Source organism: Ursus americanus, chromosome 10, assembly GCF_024610735.1.
Source record: "Ursus americanus isolate L20-20 chromosome 10, mUrsAme1.1.p, whole genome shotgun sequence".
NCBI lineage: Eukaryota > Metazoa > Chordata > Mammalia > Carnivora > Ursidae > Ursus > Ursus americanus.
The window spans coordinates 872460-889608 of NC_142136.1; the positions used below are offsets into that span (position 1 = coordinate 872460).

The following is a 17149-nucleotide window of genomic DNA, read 5'->3' on the forward strand; positions in this document are numbered from 1 at the left end:
GGCCGCGTCCACCCTGATGTAACGCTGGCGGCTGGGGGCAGCCGGCACCTGGGAGCACAGCTGAGTCCAGCGTGAGGCCAGGAGAAGCAGCCGCTAAGTCCACACAGAAGCGTCCCTGCCAGTGAGAGGCTCTTGGAGAGCCTTCCCGTGAGGACGCATTTCCACCCTGTCTCGGGGCTGGGACCCCCGCCCCACCCCAGGGTGAGGCTGCCCGATCCCTGCTCCCAGAACCTAGTTATTCCAAGTGTCCTGAGCCACACGGCAGCCTACGGCAATCAAAACCGGAAAAGCCCACTGTGCACAGGAACGGCCCATGATGGTTTTGGTCATCCCGGGGTCCAGACTCCTATCCTGCAAAGGATAGCATTTCCCTGAGAAGCACCCCCGACCTGGCGGGGGAGAGGCGGGACCTAGTGTTCCAAAGGAAAATTCTCGTCAGCAGAGTGAGAGAAAACCAGCCCAAGGAATCAACACAGATCTCATGACCGCAGGCAGGAGACGTGCTCCAGGCCGCGGCCGTGTGAACACAAATGAGACACGAGCGGCGACCAGCGGGTCTTGAGGGAGAATGCCTTTAATGGGGGTGAGGCGCAGGGTCCCCTGCCGACGCCGGGGCTGTGGACCGGCCTTTCATGGATTTGTCAATCCACTTGAGGAAGTTGGTGACCTTGGTGTAGACCCCATACTTCCCTTTCCGCGCACATCCTTCTCCCCAGCTGACGATGCCGGTGACGAAGTAGGTATCCTTGAACCGGGTGACGTGGGGGCCCCCGCTGTCGCCCTGGCAGGCGTCCTCGGGCTTGGAGTCGTAGCCGGCGCAGAACATGTTCGGGGTGATGCTGAAACTGCTGGACAGCTTGCAGGTGTTCCTGTCCACGTACGGCACCTCCATCATCTTGAGGGTTCTGGACGGCCGGCCCTTCTCGTGGGTCTTCCCGAAGCCGCTGACGATGCCCGTCTTCTGCGTCATGAGCGTGGACTCGGCCCAGTCCTTCTGGGGCAGGCAGGCGGGGGCCACGTTCATGCGGAAGGTGATGGGCGTCTTCAGCTTGACGACGGCGATGTCGAAGTCATAGGTCTCCCTGACGAACCTGTTGTGCCTGACGACCAGCTCCACCTCGTGGGCGACCTCATTGCCCTCCTCCTTGTCCGTGTCCCGTTCACCTGCAGAGTGGCGAGGACACGGTGGGGCTCGGCCCAGAGTGGGCCGGCACGCACGCGCACGCGGCTGTTCAGAGCAGCTATTCGTGGTGTTTATATAAAAAAGTGAAATACGGTCACTAGAAAATCTGAAAAACGAAGGAAAGCATAAAGCAAATAAAAATGACCTCCAATGTCGCTCGCTCTCTAGGGGTGACCCCCAGTCACACTTTATAGCTATGGCCAGCGCCTCAGGCAGATGTTTCCTGAGACTGTCACGCAGCACGGGTACCAGCTCTGGACCCGCCGTCCTCAGAGGGCGGCCGCCAGCTCGAAAGGCGGCCGGTCGGAACTGGGATGCGTGGAGCGTCAATTCTCAGGCAATGAAAACACAAACTCAAAATGTCTCATTAATACTTTTAAAGTTGATTACACATTGAGATAATAATACTTCAGATATATTGGATGAAGGTCTATTACTAAAATTAATTTCACCTGTTAACTCTAAAAACGTATCATAGAGAACTAGCGATCACACGTGTGGTTGCATTCGTGGCTTGCGCTGGGAGAGAAGGACAGACGTTACAAGATGTGACGGGCCACGCTCCGTGCTCAGACTGTTGAGGAGGAGCTCTGGAAGCCTTCCTGGAGGAAGGGACACTGAGGGGAGGCTCGTGGCCCTGGACCCGGACTGGAGCGCATCAGGGAGGACCCCCTGCTCCGTGACATCCCGACCTGCGCCCTCCAGGTTCCGTTGTGTCAGCTAGTGTTTCCAGCTAGCGCCCGAAGATAAGCAAGTGACAGAGTTCCCTGCAGGGCAGGGGGGTCGTGGCGCCACTTACCTACCCTCACCGTGAATTTCTTGGCTTGTTGGACACAGTGAGCCGCTGTGAGGATGTAGTACTCACTCAGGATGGTCCCTCCGCAAAACCCCTCGTTTTCCTCGTTGATGAGCAGAGCCTGCAAGGGGCACACCCGCGTCCGCCAGGTTGGGTCTGCCTTCGCGGAGAGGAGAGGGAGAGCCTCCCTCCCACCTCCCCGCCTGGTCAGGGCCTCCCGCTGCCGCCCTCCCCGTTGGGAACGGGCGCGTCTCCAGCCTGGAACCCGCGGACTCCCGCGTGTCCCACGGGCGTTCAGCCGCAAGGCCTCTCTCCCTGTGGGGCTTGCGGTCGGGCCCTGGCTGCTTCCCAGGTGCCCCCCAGCCACTGCCCGGACACCGCGGGCTCGGGCAGCTCCTGTGCGCGCAGCAGCGCACTCGCGGACCCCACAGACGTTCGCTGAGGCCCCACGGAGTGGCCGGTGCTGGCGCCCAGGGAGGTTGCTGCGGGGCTTCACCGGCTTTCTGCTCCCGGGCTGCAGGCTCCCAGGACAGGGAGCCCTCACACACCCTCCAGCTCTCTGCAGTGTCAGCCGTAGAAGCACGATTTTCACTGTGAAAACCTTTGCTGTGAGAGCAAGACCAGGCAGGCGCCAGTCCTTGGGGAGAAGCTTCCAGCGCCTGGGCAGGTCTTCCCCTTGGGGCCTCAGATGCCCCCATTCAAGGGCAGTGTCCTTGGAATCCACGTGGCTCCCCCCGGGGGTGACTTTCTCCCTGGTGGGATTTGGGAGGGAGGGAGGGAGCACTGGTGGTCGGCAGGCACCACCACTTTCCCACAAAGAGCGGGGCTTGCAAATCTGGAGACGGAGCGCTTTCTGCTTTTCCTGGAGACTTCCATGTCCAGTGAGCAGGGGTTCCTGGCGGGGGGTGTATGCTGGTCAAGGAACAGCCTCAAGTTCTGAAAGAGCCCTTGAAGACCACCGCGACCAGCGGGAAACGGCAATGCTGCTGCCTTTCTCTGCCTGATTGATTAACTCCTAAGCCAGCCTGGGTGACCAGCGAGGGAGAGTCAGTCTTCCCAAAGCTGGACCCCAACTCCTCGCCCTAACATGGAGGGAGGCCACTGGGCTGGGCTGGGGAGCAGGAGCCAGGAGTCCCCTGGACAGGACCCCGATGCCCAGGCGCATCTTCCCCATCCTCGTCGCCTGCAGACCACCGTCTGAAGCCACCGCCATGCCGCCCAGGGTGGGGAGGAGAATTCCTCCCGCGCATCCCATGGGGGCTGCATGTGCTCCCTCTGGGGCCGCCTCGGTGGCACGTGTCACACACCAGCTCCAGTTTGGGTGGCTCGGGTGGGCTCGCGGCTCTTCCTGGTTCTGGACGTGCACACGTCCCAGGACAGATCTGCGGATCTCACATCCTGCACTCGAGGCCCAGGGCCACGTCGGACCCACAACCATCCTCGTGAAGTGTGCTGCGGGCAAGGTGACCGCACGCTGAAGCGCTCCTCCCTGACCTGGTCATTTAGGCAAATGCACGCCTGTCGCGGAGCCCCAAGTTGGGGCAGGCTGAGCTCATTTCTAAAGGTTGTTGGAGTTTTTCTTGTAGGAGAAGATTTTGGCTTTGGGTACTAAACCCTAAAGCCCAAGTTAGGATGGCCAGATAAGACAGAGGACACCCTGTTAAACTTGAATCAGATCAACAGTAAACAGTTTTTAGCATAAATGTGTCCCGCGCAGTCTTCGGGACGCACTCACATTAGAAATTGTCCGTTGTTTATCTGAAGCTCCAAGCATAAGTCCTGTGTCGTTCTTTGCTAAATTGGGCAACCTTAGTCCAAATCAACAAGCGAAGAGGGATTTTTTGCCTTGGCAAACACACGGATACGCTCTTCTCCAAATTACTACCTGCCTTGTCAGGATTTACATGTTTGGTCAAAAATCTTTTTACCAAATTAGAGAATAAGCAAGGGGAGTGACTCTTTCTGCCGGTAGTTGGAGAGCAAGCCGAGGGCTCGGCCACACCGGGCAGCGCTCCCCCTGACGACCTGAGCCTGCGGCCTGAGCTGGGAGAGGTCGCGGACTACCTTCTCTTTCTTCTGTCCTTCACGGGCACACAGATGGGGTTGGACAGAGGGCGGGGAGCGACAGGGCCCACTTCTCATCTCAGGCACCGTCCGCCCCGGAGCCAGCGGGATGTGTCCACTGCCCACGCCCCCAGGCCCACTCCACGGTCACCTGCCAGGGGCACTCGCCGTCCTTGCAGTCCTGCCCGCCCACGATCCGGACCAGGCTGCTGGCATCCTCCTCGGGGCTGGGCTCTGTCTCGTTGAAGGGCAGCAGGAGCAGGGGGCTCTCGGTGGGGGGCAGGTCCCCAGGGTCGTACTGCTCCGGCAGGTCGGCTTCGGCTTCCGAGGGACCCTCGCCGCTGTGGGTGCTCTCCGCTGACCTCTTCCTGCGCCCCATCGTGGTTTTCCCGCAGGGGAAAGGCTCTGAAAGGACACGGGCTGGCTTCAGTAGAGTGAGACCCTCCCTGTCCCACACGCACAGTCTCCCGACCTGACCTGGGGGAGGAGGATGGGAGCAACAGAGGGGACCGCTGAGAGCCGGGGTTACACGATAGAGGCCGTTGTCACAGGCAGGGGGCACGCGCCCTGATCCTGGAGCGCCCGAGGCTCTGCAGCCCGACCAGAGCTGTGGGCCAGGCAGGGGACCAGGCTCTGAGGAGCACATGGGGCCACCGTGAGAAGCAGCTGAAGTTAAGAGAGAGAGGAGTGGCCCCTCAGAGCTCTGGCCCAGGTGGGCCCTGCAGGGGTGAGGACTCCCTGCTTATGTCCCCTCACTAGGCCATGCCGTCTGTGAGCCTACCCGGCCGAGTCAGGGCCCGGCTTTCATCACAGAGAAGGGAGCTGAAGCCCATCGCTTGGGGCTTGCACGACCTACTCATTCTTGGGGGTCCTTGGTTCCCCTTCCAGCTCCTGTCCCCGCCCCCCAGCATCCACGGCCCCGATAGGCAGGCTGCCCTGCACCTGTTCCGACTCCTGGCCTTCCAGGGCAACCGGACGTGCCCAGGTCACAAGCGTGTCATGGCTGTTCAGAGTTGGCTACGAGCCAGGCACTGCCCCATCCCCACAGGCACCGGGGAGTTAGGCAATCCTGCTGGCCCCATTCCTCAGACGGTTCCCAGAAACAGTGGGTCTATTATCCAACCCTGTGGCCCACCCGGGATGCAGGCGGGCCTGCGCACTCTGGCCCACGTGCCTCCTACCTGTGGAGATGCAGGACTTGCCGTTGTCCCCGAGGACGTACCCGCTGGCACAGGAGCACACCACGGAGCTCTGCTCCTCCCTGCAGAACTGCTCACAGTCCCCGTTATCCACACTGCAGAGTTTCCGCGTGGCTGCACGAGACGCATGGGGGCCCTCAGGACAGCCCAGGGAAGCTGAGGCTCCCTTGGCCGGGAGGAAGGACAGCAGCACCAGGGGCCCATCAACCCGCCCGCCAGCCCCACAGTGGACCCGCCAGCTGGAGCCGACGGCCAGAGCCACACAGCCGACGCACCTTCGCCGTGCCCACGCAAACAGCACAGGCACCAAGAGCAGGCTAGGGGGCCGGGGGACCACTCCCCTGTGTACACGCTTCTCCCGCCCCACTGCTCCCCAGACCCTGTGGGGACGGCATGGCGTCTGCAGGGCCCTGGGCGCCAGACTTCCAGAAGGTCCTGCAGAAACCCCAGCACGCCCCGGGAGGGCCCTGGAGGCCGGCGGGTCTCAGGTTCAGCCCTAAGAAGGGCACACGCTCCTCCCCAGAGCCGCGAGCTGGGTGTGCACAGGCCGCCTACACGAGGACGGGCTCTGGGGCTAGGTGCTCAGGCAGTGTGGCCACGGGCCGGTCCACTGAGGCTGGAGGATCCTCTGCAGCATAGAGGGGCCGGGGCACATCTCGGAGACTGGGGTCCGGGCTCCAGCGCAGCAGTGGGAGGGACGGGCGTGGGTGCGCGCTGGACTAAGGCCACCTGGCACGTCCCGGGACGCTCGTGACACCAAGAGGCCGTGGAGCTTCCGGGGGCTTCGAGGTTGGGCCGAGCGTGTCCCCTGGGGCACGGCGCTCTGACTAAGCCAGCGCTGCCGCTGTGGCGGGCACGCACTCCACACCCAGCCCCCAGGTCCCATCACTGACACCGCCACGGCAATTTACGTCACATTCCGCCATTTGGGCTTTGATGACGAAATAATTGCAGTGAGAAGATCAACGTTAGCGCGACTTTAGAAAACACGCACGGGAGCTCGGGGCGGAACCACGCGGTGAGCAGCACAGGCAGCTCTGGCCTCCGGGCGGCAGGATGCGGAACGGACGGTCCCAGCGGGGACCAGCCCAGAGGAATCCAAGCTCAGAGCACGTTCTGCGGATTAACAGGACGTAACCCCAGAGAAATGCGAGTCTTCCCCTTGGGGGGACTGGCTAATACGCATCTAATTTTTATTAAGTTAATCACCATATCAGGAAAACTCTCAGTGACTTTTCCATGTAGAATTCATTAAATGTATCACATTTTTGTAAGTGGACCATCCCGGCCTTTTGGAGTTGACGTTCGCACTCATGGAGGTGAGTGGAAGGTGGAGATTCAGAGCCGCTTCTGGGACCACAGGGATCGGTAGCTGGTGAGGGGGAGGCCACCCTGGGAGAGGAACGGCCCAAACTCGTCTCTGAGTTATGGGCCCTGCACGCCACGAATGTGCCACAGCCTCTCAGAGGAAGAGGCGAGGCTGCGTGTTTCTCGCCGTACCGTAAAACCCAGCAGAGCGTGGGACGCGCTGGGCTCTAACTTGGCTGCTGTCGCTGCTCCTACAGAGGCACAGTGTGCGAGAGCGCAGACTCGAAACCGGAAGGGACCCAGGATGGTCTCCCTAGAGGTCTGGCTCCTTCCCTTGCTCCTGAACCGCCAGGTAAGCCCGCACTGAAGGGACACTGGGAAGAGAACTCACACAATTCGCAGTTTTTGCCTTCATATCCTTCCAGGCAGGTGCACGTGTACTCCCCAAGGCCGTCTCTGCACTGGCCCTCGTTCTGGCAAGGACCGCTCTCACACTGGTCGCCATCTGCAGAGACAGAGTTCGGGAGCCCAAGCTTGCAGGCAGCTCCCATGACCGTGGAAATGGCTTCGCCGTGTTGATCTTGGCACGTGCTATTCAGATAACCTGAATAAACCCGAAATTCTTCCCGTCTCCCTGTAAACATTTCTCCCATCTGGACTTCATTTTACCCCCACCTTTTGTGGCTCTCTGTACGTGATGCTCTTATCTAACTGGGCCATTGATAAGCTTTTCTATTTCTGCTGAGATGTTGGACAGTGTGTTTTCAAGAGAGTGAGGAGCTCTGGGCTGGTGACCGTGTGGGAGGTCAGAGGGTGGGGGATTGCCCGACACTTGTTTCTAGGCTCGGCACTGACAAGACCCGTGTTCGGGGGCCTCTTCCCACATGGTCTGGAGGTAAAATCAGAACACAAAGATCACTGTCCAGGACTAACATGGGACTTCACATTTCTTGGTGTATTTGGACAACCTGATTTAGAGACATGTCCAATTGCCATTTTGAGAAATTTGAAAGGTGTTATCAGAATGAAACATGAGTCATGATTTATACCATTTCACAAGCTGTAAACATTCAGTTTTCTTAGAAGAACTAATCTTTCAGAATCTATTCTTTGTTTCTACCTAATACCTTGCATTAAGAAAATTAGCATCGAGTTGGGTACTTCTCAAGTGAAAGTGAACTAATCAAATCTACATTTAAGTAAGTAACAAAGCAAGAATTAGCATAAAGTTACAAAAAATGATTTCACAGTAACTAAGAAAACGCTCAGAGAGGAAAAGTCTTAGGTGGGTAAGAAGTAAGCAGGAGCAGAAAGGAAATTCAGGAAGAATTTTCAAAACTCAAAAGCGATCTTATTTCAGTGTCTGAATGAACCCCACTCAATATTAAAATAGAAAACATCTCACCTTTGTATTTATTCCAGAATTCAGTCTAAAAGGGGAAAGAAGATTTGAAAATACATTAGGGAAAACAGACATTTCACACAGCCACCACGCCCAGCCTGGACAGGGTGCTTCCCCAAGGGGAGCCTCTCCTGGCACCCTGCGCTCTAGCGACACTCAGTCTAAGAGGAAGATTTCCAGATCTGCCGCGTCTGTACTGGTGGGACTCTGGTCATCCTAGACGCACCAGCTCTGTTCAATGTTGAAACTCTATCTTCAAGTTAATCTCGGAGGGATTATACTGGATTATACTGGAAATGGTTTGCTCTGTTCGCTACACCCAAGCGGATCAATGAATGGTTTTGAGTTAAGATATCTGGGTCAAAATTCAATAAGGGATCAGACGCTTGGTGAATAATCATGTTAAATTGAAACAATGGTTATTGGTAATTAGGTTAAAATAGGGCACCAAAAACCTGTATTACACTAAAAATGTTGATAGTCTTAAAAATCATTTCTGCTGTGTTCCGTAGTTTGAACAGCATACCCACCCCCCCACTTCACGTGCAACTGCAGAGTGTGGTCTTAATGGAAATAGGGTGCGGACAGACGTGATTAAGGTTGGAGAGGAGACCACACGGGCTCAGGGCTGACCCCGAGTGCTCTCAGGAGAGATGCAAAGGGCACGGGAGCTGCACGTGGAGACAGAGCAGAGGTCTCAGGGATGCGTCCACCAGGCAAGGAGGGCCCAGGACCGCTGGCAGCGCCCGACGCTCAGAGAGGGGTGCGGCACTTGCTCTCCCGCAGACCTCCATAAACGAACATTTCCACTTTCACCGTTTGTGGGCCCTGCAGCTGGGCGCCCAGGGAGGCTACGCTTTCACAGGGATCAAGGTCGGAATGACTCAACAGAAGCTCGGGGCACGCGGCTGTTGCTGCCCCCAGCGCACATCGCATGTCTGCTTCATTAGTGGGTAACGGAAAAGAAACATTTCAAACTAAAGACAAGAGTAAAAGTTTCCCTGGGGCTCCTGGGCGGCTCAGTCGGTCAAGCCTCTGACTCTTGATCTCAGCTCAGAGCTTGATCTCAGCGTCCTGAGTTCAAGCCCCACGTTGAGCTCCATGCTTGGAGCCTACTTAAGAAAATATATACACGATTCAGAGTAAACGTCTTCCTAAGGTCCCATACCTCTGAAGTCTGCAACCTTGCACATACTAACAGCGTAAGATAAAGTTGGAATTTTCTGGAATGTTCTTCATGATGATTTGTAATTCTTGAGGTAGCGAGAAGCATATATAAACCGTATTAAACCTTCCTTCCCCGGAGCCCTCTCTTCTTCAGGAAGGTTGTGTATCCTGGGCAGCGGTCCTCACCTGGGCTTGAATAAGACTCGATTCCTTTGTATTTTTAAAGAAATTCTGAGAGGTTTGTTCATTTCGTGTTGATACCTGCTCACACCTTGATTTGGGCTTACGGCCTCCAGACCCGTGAGAGTGAATGCCGGTGGTTCTAAGGCACCCAGTCCAGTCTGTGGGGTTTTGCTACAGAACCCTCAGGAAACTCAGACACTGTCTCTTTAAAATTTCATTGAGAAGACAATCACACAGCAAAAACGACTATTTTGGTGTACGATTCTGTGAAATCCAACACATGCCCGGATTCATGCCACCACCACCACCACGGTCAAGACACAGAGCGGCTCCAGCCCCCCAACATTCACGGCCCGTAGCAGCCGCGTGCCCAGAACCACAAATCTGCTCCTTGTCCTGGCTGAGACTTCTGAGAGCCTCGCACAACCCGGGGAGACGAGCTCCTTCATTCGGCACGACGCCTCCGAAACTCATCCCAGCCACCGTGCGCACCAGTGAGCGGCTTGTCGCATCACTGGGTTGAACGCGGCCACCCAACCAAGGGCGCCGGCATCACTGCTAGTTTGGGGCGATTGTGACTAGATTGCTGTTCACACCCAGGTTTCCGTGTGAGCAAGTTTTCACTTCCCTAGGGTACACGCTCAGGAGTGGGGTTGTGGGGTCAGAGGGCAACAGCGTTGTGAGATGTGGTCCAGCAGCGTCCGGGCCGCTGCACCTGCCCAGCGAGGGTTCTGTCAGTGGTTTCCAGCCTGCAGGTGGGGTCCGCGCTCCTGTAAAGGCCCAGGAGCTCGCCTGTCTGCCGCGCGCACTTGCCCACGTGCGTCCGCCCTTATGACGTGTCTGTTCACGTCTTCTGTTCCGTGCGGCCGGGCGGTCGGTCATTGACATCCTTCTGCTCAGTTGTGCGAGTTCCTTATAGACTCTGCATACAGATCCTTTGTTGGGTGTGTGGTTGGCAAGCGTTTTCTTAGCTAATAGCTTAGATCTTTATTCTTTAAGACTTTTCACAGAGCAAGTCTTAAATTTTTTTTTTTAACGTTTTACTTATTTGAGAGAGAGAGAGCATGGGGAGGCGGGGAGAGGCAGGAGGCAGAGGGAGAGGGACAAGGAGACTCCCAGGACCCTGAGATCATGACCTGTGCCGAAGGCAGACGCTTAACGCTGGAGCCACCGAGGCGCCCCACAAGTCCTAAATCTTGAGTAAGTCTAATTTACCCATTTCCTCTTTAATGGGTTATGCTTTTGTGTTATGTCTAAGAACTTTTGTCTAACTCCATGTCATGACAATTTTCTCCCTGAAGTTTTATGTTTTACCCTTAGATTTATGATCATTTTGAGTCACTCTTTGTACAGTTGTGAGGTTTAGGTCAAAGTTGACCTTTTGTGTATGGAGATGGCAGTTGTCCCAATGCCGTCCCTGGAAATTCTTCCTTCGTTGAGTCGTTGATGAACCTTTGTCAAATGTCAATTGGCCATATTTTTGTGGGTCAATTTATGGACTTTCCAGTCTGTCCCATTGATCTCTGTATCTGTCCCTTTCCCGAAACGCACACCGATGCGTCTATGGCTACATAGCTTTGCAGGGAGTCTCTCAGTCACGTAGTCCGCTTCCTCTTCTTCCTCAGAATTATTTCTGCTACTCCGATTTCCAAGTGCAGAATCAGCTCGTCTCTGTCTGATGGGATGTTTGTTGGCGATGCCTTAACTCTGCCCGTGCAGCTCCTCAGGTGCTCGCGTCGAATTCGGCGGCGGCTGTGCGTGTGGGCACAGACCGCCAGGCTCCGTGTCCCTGTGTGTGGCCAGCCCAGGGAGGCGCCCCTGAGACCGGGAGTCATTTTTTAAATGAACACCTTACGTTTTAGAGTTGGTTTAACAAAACCTCCAGACGGCCTCATGACCCTCCTACCCGGGACCACACCCTGCCCTCAGTCCCCCCACGGCCCCCGCAGGACAGGTGGCGGAGAAGGACTCCCCTCTCCCCACCCCTCACACACGGGGGGCCTGGGGCTGCTCTCTGTCCCTGGCAGGTGCCCGGCCTGCCTCCACCCAGGGGAGCCCTGCTACACGGCACCCGCGCACCAGCCCTTACCGTCTTGGTGGTGTCCTCAAAGACTTCACGGGCCTCCTCGAAGGAGCACGTCTCCTCCATACACTCTCTTTCCAGGTTCCCTTTCTTCATCTCTTCCAAAAATGAGTTTGCCCTGCGGACGCGCCCCAGGACGCTGCTGGCGCGCTCTGGGCTGAGAAACACTGGCGGACAGGCGGGGACATGTTGCCCAGAGGGCCTCAGCGGCTGGCCTGCTCTCACCCCACAGGATCTGCTCACCCCCGAACTGCAAAAGGCCCCCCTTGCTTGCGCCCACCTCCCTCGTGACACCACGAGTGACCAGGCCCCAGACGCCCTTCTGTGCGGAAGTCAACACGCCCCATCCCGCTGCCCCTCAGCCCCTCCGCATGTCCCACAGAGCGTCACGTGGCCACCCAAGCCCTCCCTCACCTCTCCCTGCTCTGGGGGCCTGGGTCTGCTGCCTCCTGGCCCCGCACCTGTGCTGGTCCCACCATCCAGGGCTCCGCTCCCGTTCAGGGGGGAGCAGCGGTGCCCTTGTGAGCACACTTTTAGCAAGTCCCAGGACACACACACAAAACAGCACTTTCAAAAAACAGTACTTATTGCAACATTTTCTACTTGATTTCTGTTCCATTTCACTTAAAAACCCACTGAATTGGTCTGTGACTCTCAAATGAGCCGTGACCTGCCCGCTGAAATGTCTTGGATCCAAAGGCTCGGGGCCCTTCCTTGCTTGGGCTGCGTGTGAGGCTGTGTCTCTCACGCTCTCCCTGCTCCACGGAGGCCCCGAGGCCCCAGGGCACCCTTTCTCACCCTGCGCTCCCCTCTCCGCCTTCCTTCCCGCCCTCACGGAGGCAGCCCTCCAGACGCTCTTCCTGGTCGACCTGCGTCCTGAGCTCGGTCCTCCCCTCTCCGCAGGGCAGGTGGCATGCCTTTGCTCGGAACGCCAACTCCCCACGTGCAGGCTAGACCCCGGACCGGGAGCCAGGCAGCCGAGCTGCAGACACACCTCGCTCACCTACTACTTACGCTGGCAAACGGGGGGCCGCTACCTGCGCCTCAGAGTCACGTTCGTGTCGAGGTTTGTACACCCTAGGTGCTTAATACGCGTTAGCTTCAAGCCCACCTCAGATCGCTTTCCCTTCCAAGGCGACACCAAGCTCAAACTAGCTTGTAGGCCCCCCCATCACCCCAAAGGTCTGCCCCGCTACCAAGCACATGCGTCCCCCCCCCCCCCGCTCCATCTTCTCTCCCCTTCTCACTTCTCACCGCCTCCTTGTCCCCCACACACCGGTCCCCGCTGCCTGCCCTTCAGGCTCTGGCCCTCCCCTCCATCCAGGGCACGAACGGCCCCCGGCCCCCGCCTGCCCCCGGGCTGCTGCTCCCCTGCCCTCTCCTCTGCTTTGCTCTGCTTCCCCCCTTTCTGGGCCTCTTCTTTCGGGACAGCCCAGGGTCCTGGAAGGTGCAGAAGCCCCTCTCTGTCCAGCCTTGAACCAGGCACCAGCTTCCCCGGCCAAGCCAGCCTGAGGGTAGAGGCACCGGCTTCTCTCTCATTCTCTTTCCTCCATGGAACCTCCACTCAGCCTGGGACCCCCTGGCCCTCTCAGTTCGCTTCCCCCCCAGCTTGCTCTGGCTGTGGAGGGGACACGTCTCTCTGTCTCTCTTGGTCTCTCCCTCTTTCTCTGTCCACGAGCTTCTGTGTGTGACCGCCGGTCTGCCGTCTGACTCCCCACCCACAGGAGGGAGGCACGCCTGGCCCTGGGCTCCCCTTGGCTGAGGCCACCAGGCCCAGCCACGTCACACCACAGGGTGTGCACCGCTCTCCCCACCGTGGGGATTTGGGGGCATCACTCTGACCCCCACCATCCCTCCTCCTCCCCGGGGCCATCTCTGTAGTGTGCAGGGTGAGGGGGCGCTTACCACTGCCCCCCGGCAGCAGGAGGCCGGCCAGGGAGGTGCCGAGCAGGACGAGGCACAGTGGGCCCGCCATGGTGTGGCCAAGGACAGCGCGTCCGTCCCGCTGTGACAGGTCTCTGGGGCAAGGTTCAGTCACCCTGGCTCCAGGCAGCTGGTCGTCTTTCTCTTATCACTGCCTCCTGATTGGAGCATGGGCTGCGAGGGGGCCGGGGGCAGGTGACCACACGGGGCCATGGCTGCCTGCCGCTGCGGCCCTGCGGAGGTCCTGGAGAGCCTCGTCCTCGTCAGTGACTGCGTCCGGAGGGGCACATGGAGCGGTTAGGAGACAATGAAAGCGTCATTTCATAGTTTCCAGATGTTCTGTCAGCTCACTTTTCGTCCTTATGACTGTAATGAGAGCCAAGGGTCATTTCCCGACCGTCCTCCGGGAGCAGAGTGTCAGCCCACGGCCGTCTGACACACACGTGCGGCTCTAACCAGGACTGCGGGCCGCAGCTGTACTGCTTGTGGCCTCTGTCTCTAGGTGGTATCTGGCCATGCCACTGAGTGCCACCATCGCAGGGGTCCTGGGACCTGTGTTTCGCCCGTGCGTCAGGCTGGTACCCCCCCGCCAAAGTCCAGGGGCTCCAAGAGACAGGCGTTTCCTTCTGGGCTACTTCTGGGAGGACTGCGCCTGCCCAGCGTGGCCTGTGCCAGCCTGACAAATCAGCCCGAGGGCAGGAGGGGCTGTGCCCAGGCCATCCCTCTCAGTGCCGGGGCTAAGCCGTGCAGGAACCCTGTAGGCGCATATGCATGCCAGGGGCCCAGTGCCCCTGGCGGGGGCTTTGCCTCATGCACCCTACAGGGGCCTTGCGCACCCTACAGGGGCCTCACGCTGTGTCTGTCTCTCACACCAAGGCCAGTCTGGCCACCGGGAGAGGAGGTGAGGACCGGCCACCCCACGGCCAGTCCACAGCCCCTTGGGGGGCAGGGAAGTATGGGGGGCACCTGGCCAGCTCTCTGCCCACCACAAATGGGGGGGTTCACCTGCTTGGCTTTCACCGAGGGGAGGTCCCACAACCAGGGGCTGCGTCCCCTCAGGACAGACGACAGCACCAGGAATAGCTCAGGTCTGTGCCCACGGAAAGCAGCTCCCCCTGTGGCAGTCAGACCAGGGAGGGAGGCGTGCGGGCTGTGCAGTGGGCGCAGGGCCCCTCGATGGGGGGGGCAGAGACAGGGACAGAGAAGGACAGAGACAGACAGAGACAGGGACAGAGACAGAGACAGAGCAATACAGGGACAGAGAAGGACAGAGACAGGCAGAGACAGAGACAGGGACAGAGACAGGGACAGAGACAGAGAGGGACAGAGACAGAGAGGGACAGAGACAGGGACAGAAACAGAGACAGGTTCAGAGACAGAGAGAGACAGGGACAGAGACAGAGAGGGACAGGGACAGAGACAGGGACAGAGACAGAGAGACAGGGACAGGGACAGAGACAGAGAGACAGGGACAGAGGCAGGGACAGGGACAGAGAGAGACAGGGACAGAGACAGAGAGACAGGGACAGAGACAGAGAGGGACAGAGACAGAGAGGGACAGAGACAGGGACAGAGACAGGGACAGAGACAGGGACAGAGACAGAGACAGAGAGAGACAGGGACAGAGACAGAGAGGGACAGGGACAGAGACAGGGACAGAGACAGAGAGACAGGGACAGGAACAGAGACAGAGAGACAGGGACAGAGGCAGGGACAGGGACAGAGAGAGACAGGGACAGAGACAGAGAGACAGAGACAGGGACAGAGACAGGGAGACAGGGATAGAGACAGGGACAGAGACAGGGACAGAGACAGAGACAGGGACAGAGACAGAGACAGAGAGACAGGGACAGGGACAGAGACAGAGAGACAGGGACAGAGGCAGGGACAGGGACAGAGAGAGACAGGGACAGAGACAGAGAGACAGAGACAGGGACAGAGACAGGGAGACAGGGACAGAGACAGGGACAGAGACAGAGACAGGGACAGAGACAGAGACAGAGAGAGACAGGGACAGAGACAGAGACAGGGACAGAGACAGAGACAGAGAGAGACAGGGACAGAGACAGAGACACAGAGGGACAGGGACAGAGACAGGGACAGAGACAGAGCAAGACAGGGACAGATAGAGACAGAGACAGACACAGAGAGAGACAGAGACAGGGACATAGAGGGACAGAGAGACACTGTACCATGAGCCACAGCACCCACCACACCTGACGCATTCTGCAGGGGGCGAGTGACCACCGACGCTCCCGGTCGCCAGGACATCAGCCTCACCATGTCGAGCTTGCTGCTCTGTGTCGAGCGCCTCCAAACGTCTGGCACACAGCAGGTGCTCAGTAAAGCCTGACAGACTGAAGGCGCCAGGGCCAGGGTGGTCTTCTGCAGGGCGGGAGCTGTCACGTGCAGAGCTGGCCCCAGCGGAGGGCCTGCGGGGGGTGACACAGTCCGTCTCTGTGTGCGGTGTTGTCTCTGGCGCGATCAGCATGCTGGGGAGACCGGATCCGGGGTGAGCCCCTCCCTGTCCCAGGCCCCGGGGGTGGGAGAGGACATGAGAGCCATGAGCGGAAAGAGGAGGTGGTCGGTAGCCACCTGCGTACGGGCACGTCAGGTGTGCTGGCCTCTAGCAATTGTCCTGGCGTCGCCGGGCACCCGTGCTGGGGCAGCTCCGGGAAGCAGAGGCCTGCGTCTCCCACTGATGGCTGGGAAACTGAGGTAGAGCCAGCAACTCCAGGACTCCTTTTAGCCCCGTGTGCGTCTTGGTGGGCTCCCGCAGTAGCCCTTCCGCCCATCCTCCCCTTTTCTTTCCAGGAAGAGGGGTGAGCCAGCCCTGATTCTTGACGCGGGAACTCCCTCAGTGTCCGCAGCCTGAGCCGCGGAGCGGAGGACGCCAGAGGCTTGCAGACTGGCTTCCCCGGCCGTGACACGAAGCAGCCCTCCCAGGACTCTCCTATGCGCTCAAGACCCATCCTGGTGACCAGCGTCAAGGCTCCGTTTCGTAGACAAGGAGCCATGGCTCCGAGCGGGAAAGCAGCTTGGCCAAGGGCAGGAGGCAGAGCTGGTCTGGGACACCGTCGTGCACGCCCCCCAAATGCTGAGCCCCGGGCCAGCGGCAGGCTGGGTGGGCGGGTGGGTGGGCGGCCAGCCTCTTGAGTCAAGGCCCGGACGGCGGACACGTCTGCCTCTGGGGGCAGAGGATGGTCTCTGTCCGAACGGCTCTGTGCTGGGGTTCTGAGCGGCCGAGGATGCCGAGTAAGGAATGGGCATGTCCCAATAACCCCTCGACGAAACCAGGTGACGGACATGGTGGCGGAGAGTGTGGCCCCTGGTCCGCCCCGCACTGAACACGGCTTGACTGTTCAGCCCAGCAGGTCCCAGCGCCCAAACGCACCGGTGTGGAGCACTGTTGGCGCTCCAGGCACTGTCGGGGGGAGTGGGTCCCAAGAGGGGGTGAGGCGCCCACGGGATGTGCTCTTATCCACCTGGCTGGGTTCGGGGGCCCCATTTTCGCGTCAGCTCCCCCCGCGGACGGCTTGTTCCTCACTCCTCCGCGGCCTGTGGAATTGGGCTGAGCAGGTTCCACGCGCGCCTGAAGAGCCTGATAAAAATGTCACCGGGTCCTTCCCCCCATCTTGCTCACGGGGCAGGACCGAGGAACCTGGTGCTCCCGGGCCTCTCCTGGCGGACTGTCATCGACCACGGCCTTGGCAGGAAGAGAACACCCAGTTCTGTACGGTTTGGGGAACCCATCAAGGTGCTCCCGGTTTCGAGCACCGGCCTCCGCAGAGGAAGGCTCATCGCAGGGGCACTGTGCACCTGAGTGCCAGGTTGGCCCCGG

The 17149-nt window shown here is 59.0% G+C and overlaps 1 protein-coding gene across 1 annotated transcript; it reads right to left on the reverse strand.

The window, feature by feature from the left end:
* Positions 1 to 556: 556 nt before the first annotated feature.
* F10 (coagulation factor X) lies at positions 557 to 13422 on the reverse strand. The gene is made up of 8 exons (XM_045772961.2): positions 13291 to 13422; positions 11392 to 11552; positions 7956 to 7980; positions 6942 to 7055; positions 5225 to 5356; positions 4195 to 4448; positions 1983 to 2100; positions 557 to 1164 (listed from the first exon to the last, which is right to left on the reverse strand). The coding sequence occupies exons 1-8, from the start codon at positions 13358 to 13360 to the stop codon at positions 575 to 577; spliced, it is 1464 nt and encodes a 487-aa protein (XP_045628917.2). The 5' UTR covers positions 13361 to 13422; the 3' UTR covers positions 557 to 574.
* Between the last annotated feature and the right edge of the window lie 3727 nt (positions 13423 to 17149).

Excerpts from the sequence above, each read along its gene's own strand:
- F10 (XM_045772961.2), bottom strand. The coding sequence starts at position 13,360 with ATGGCGGGCCCACTGTGCCTCGTCCTGCTCGGCACCTCCCTGGCCGGC. Across the intron at positions 5,357-6,941 it reads AGGCAAAAACTGCGAATTGT|CCACGCGGAAACTCTGCAGT; the intron begins GTGAGTTCTCTT and ends CGTCTCGTGCAG. Across the intron at positions 4,449-5,224 it reads CAAGTCCTGCATCTCCACAG|AGCCTTTCCCCTGCGGGAAA; the intron begins GTAGGAGGCACG and ends GTGTCCTTTCAG.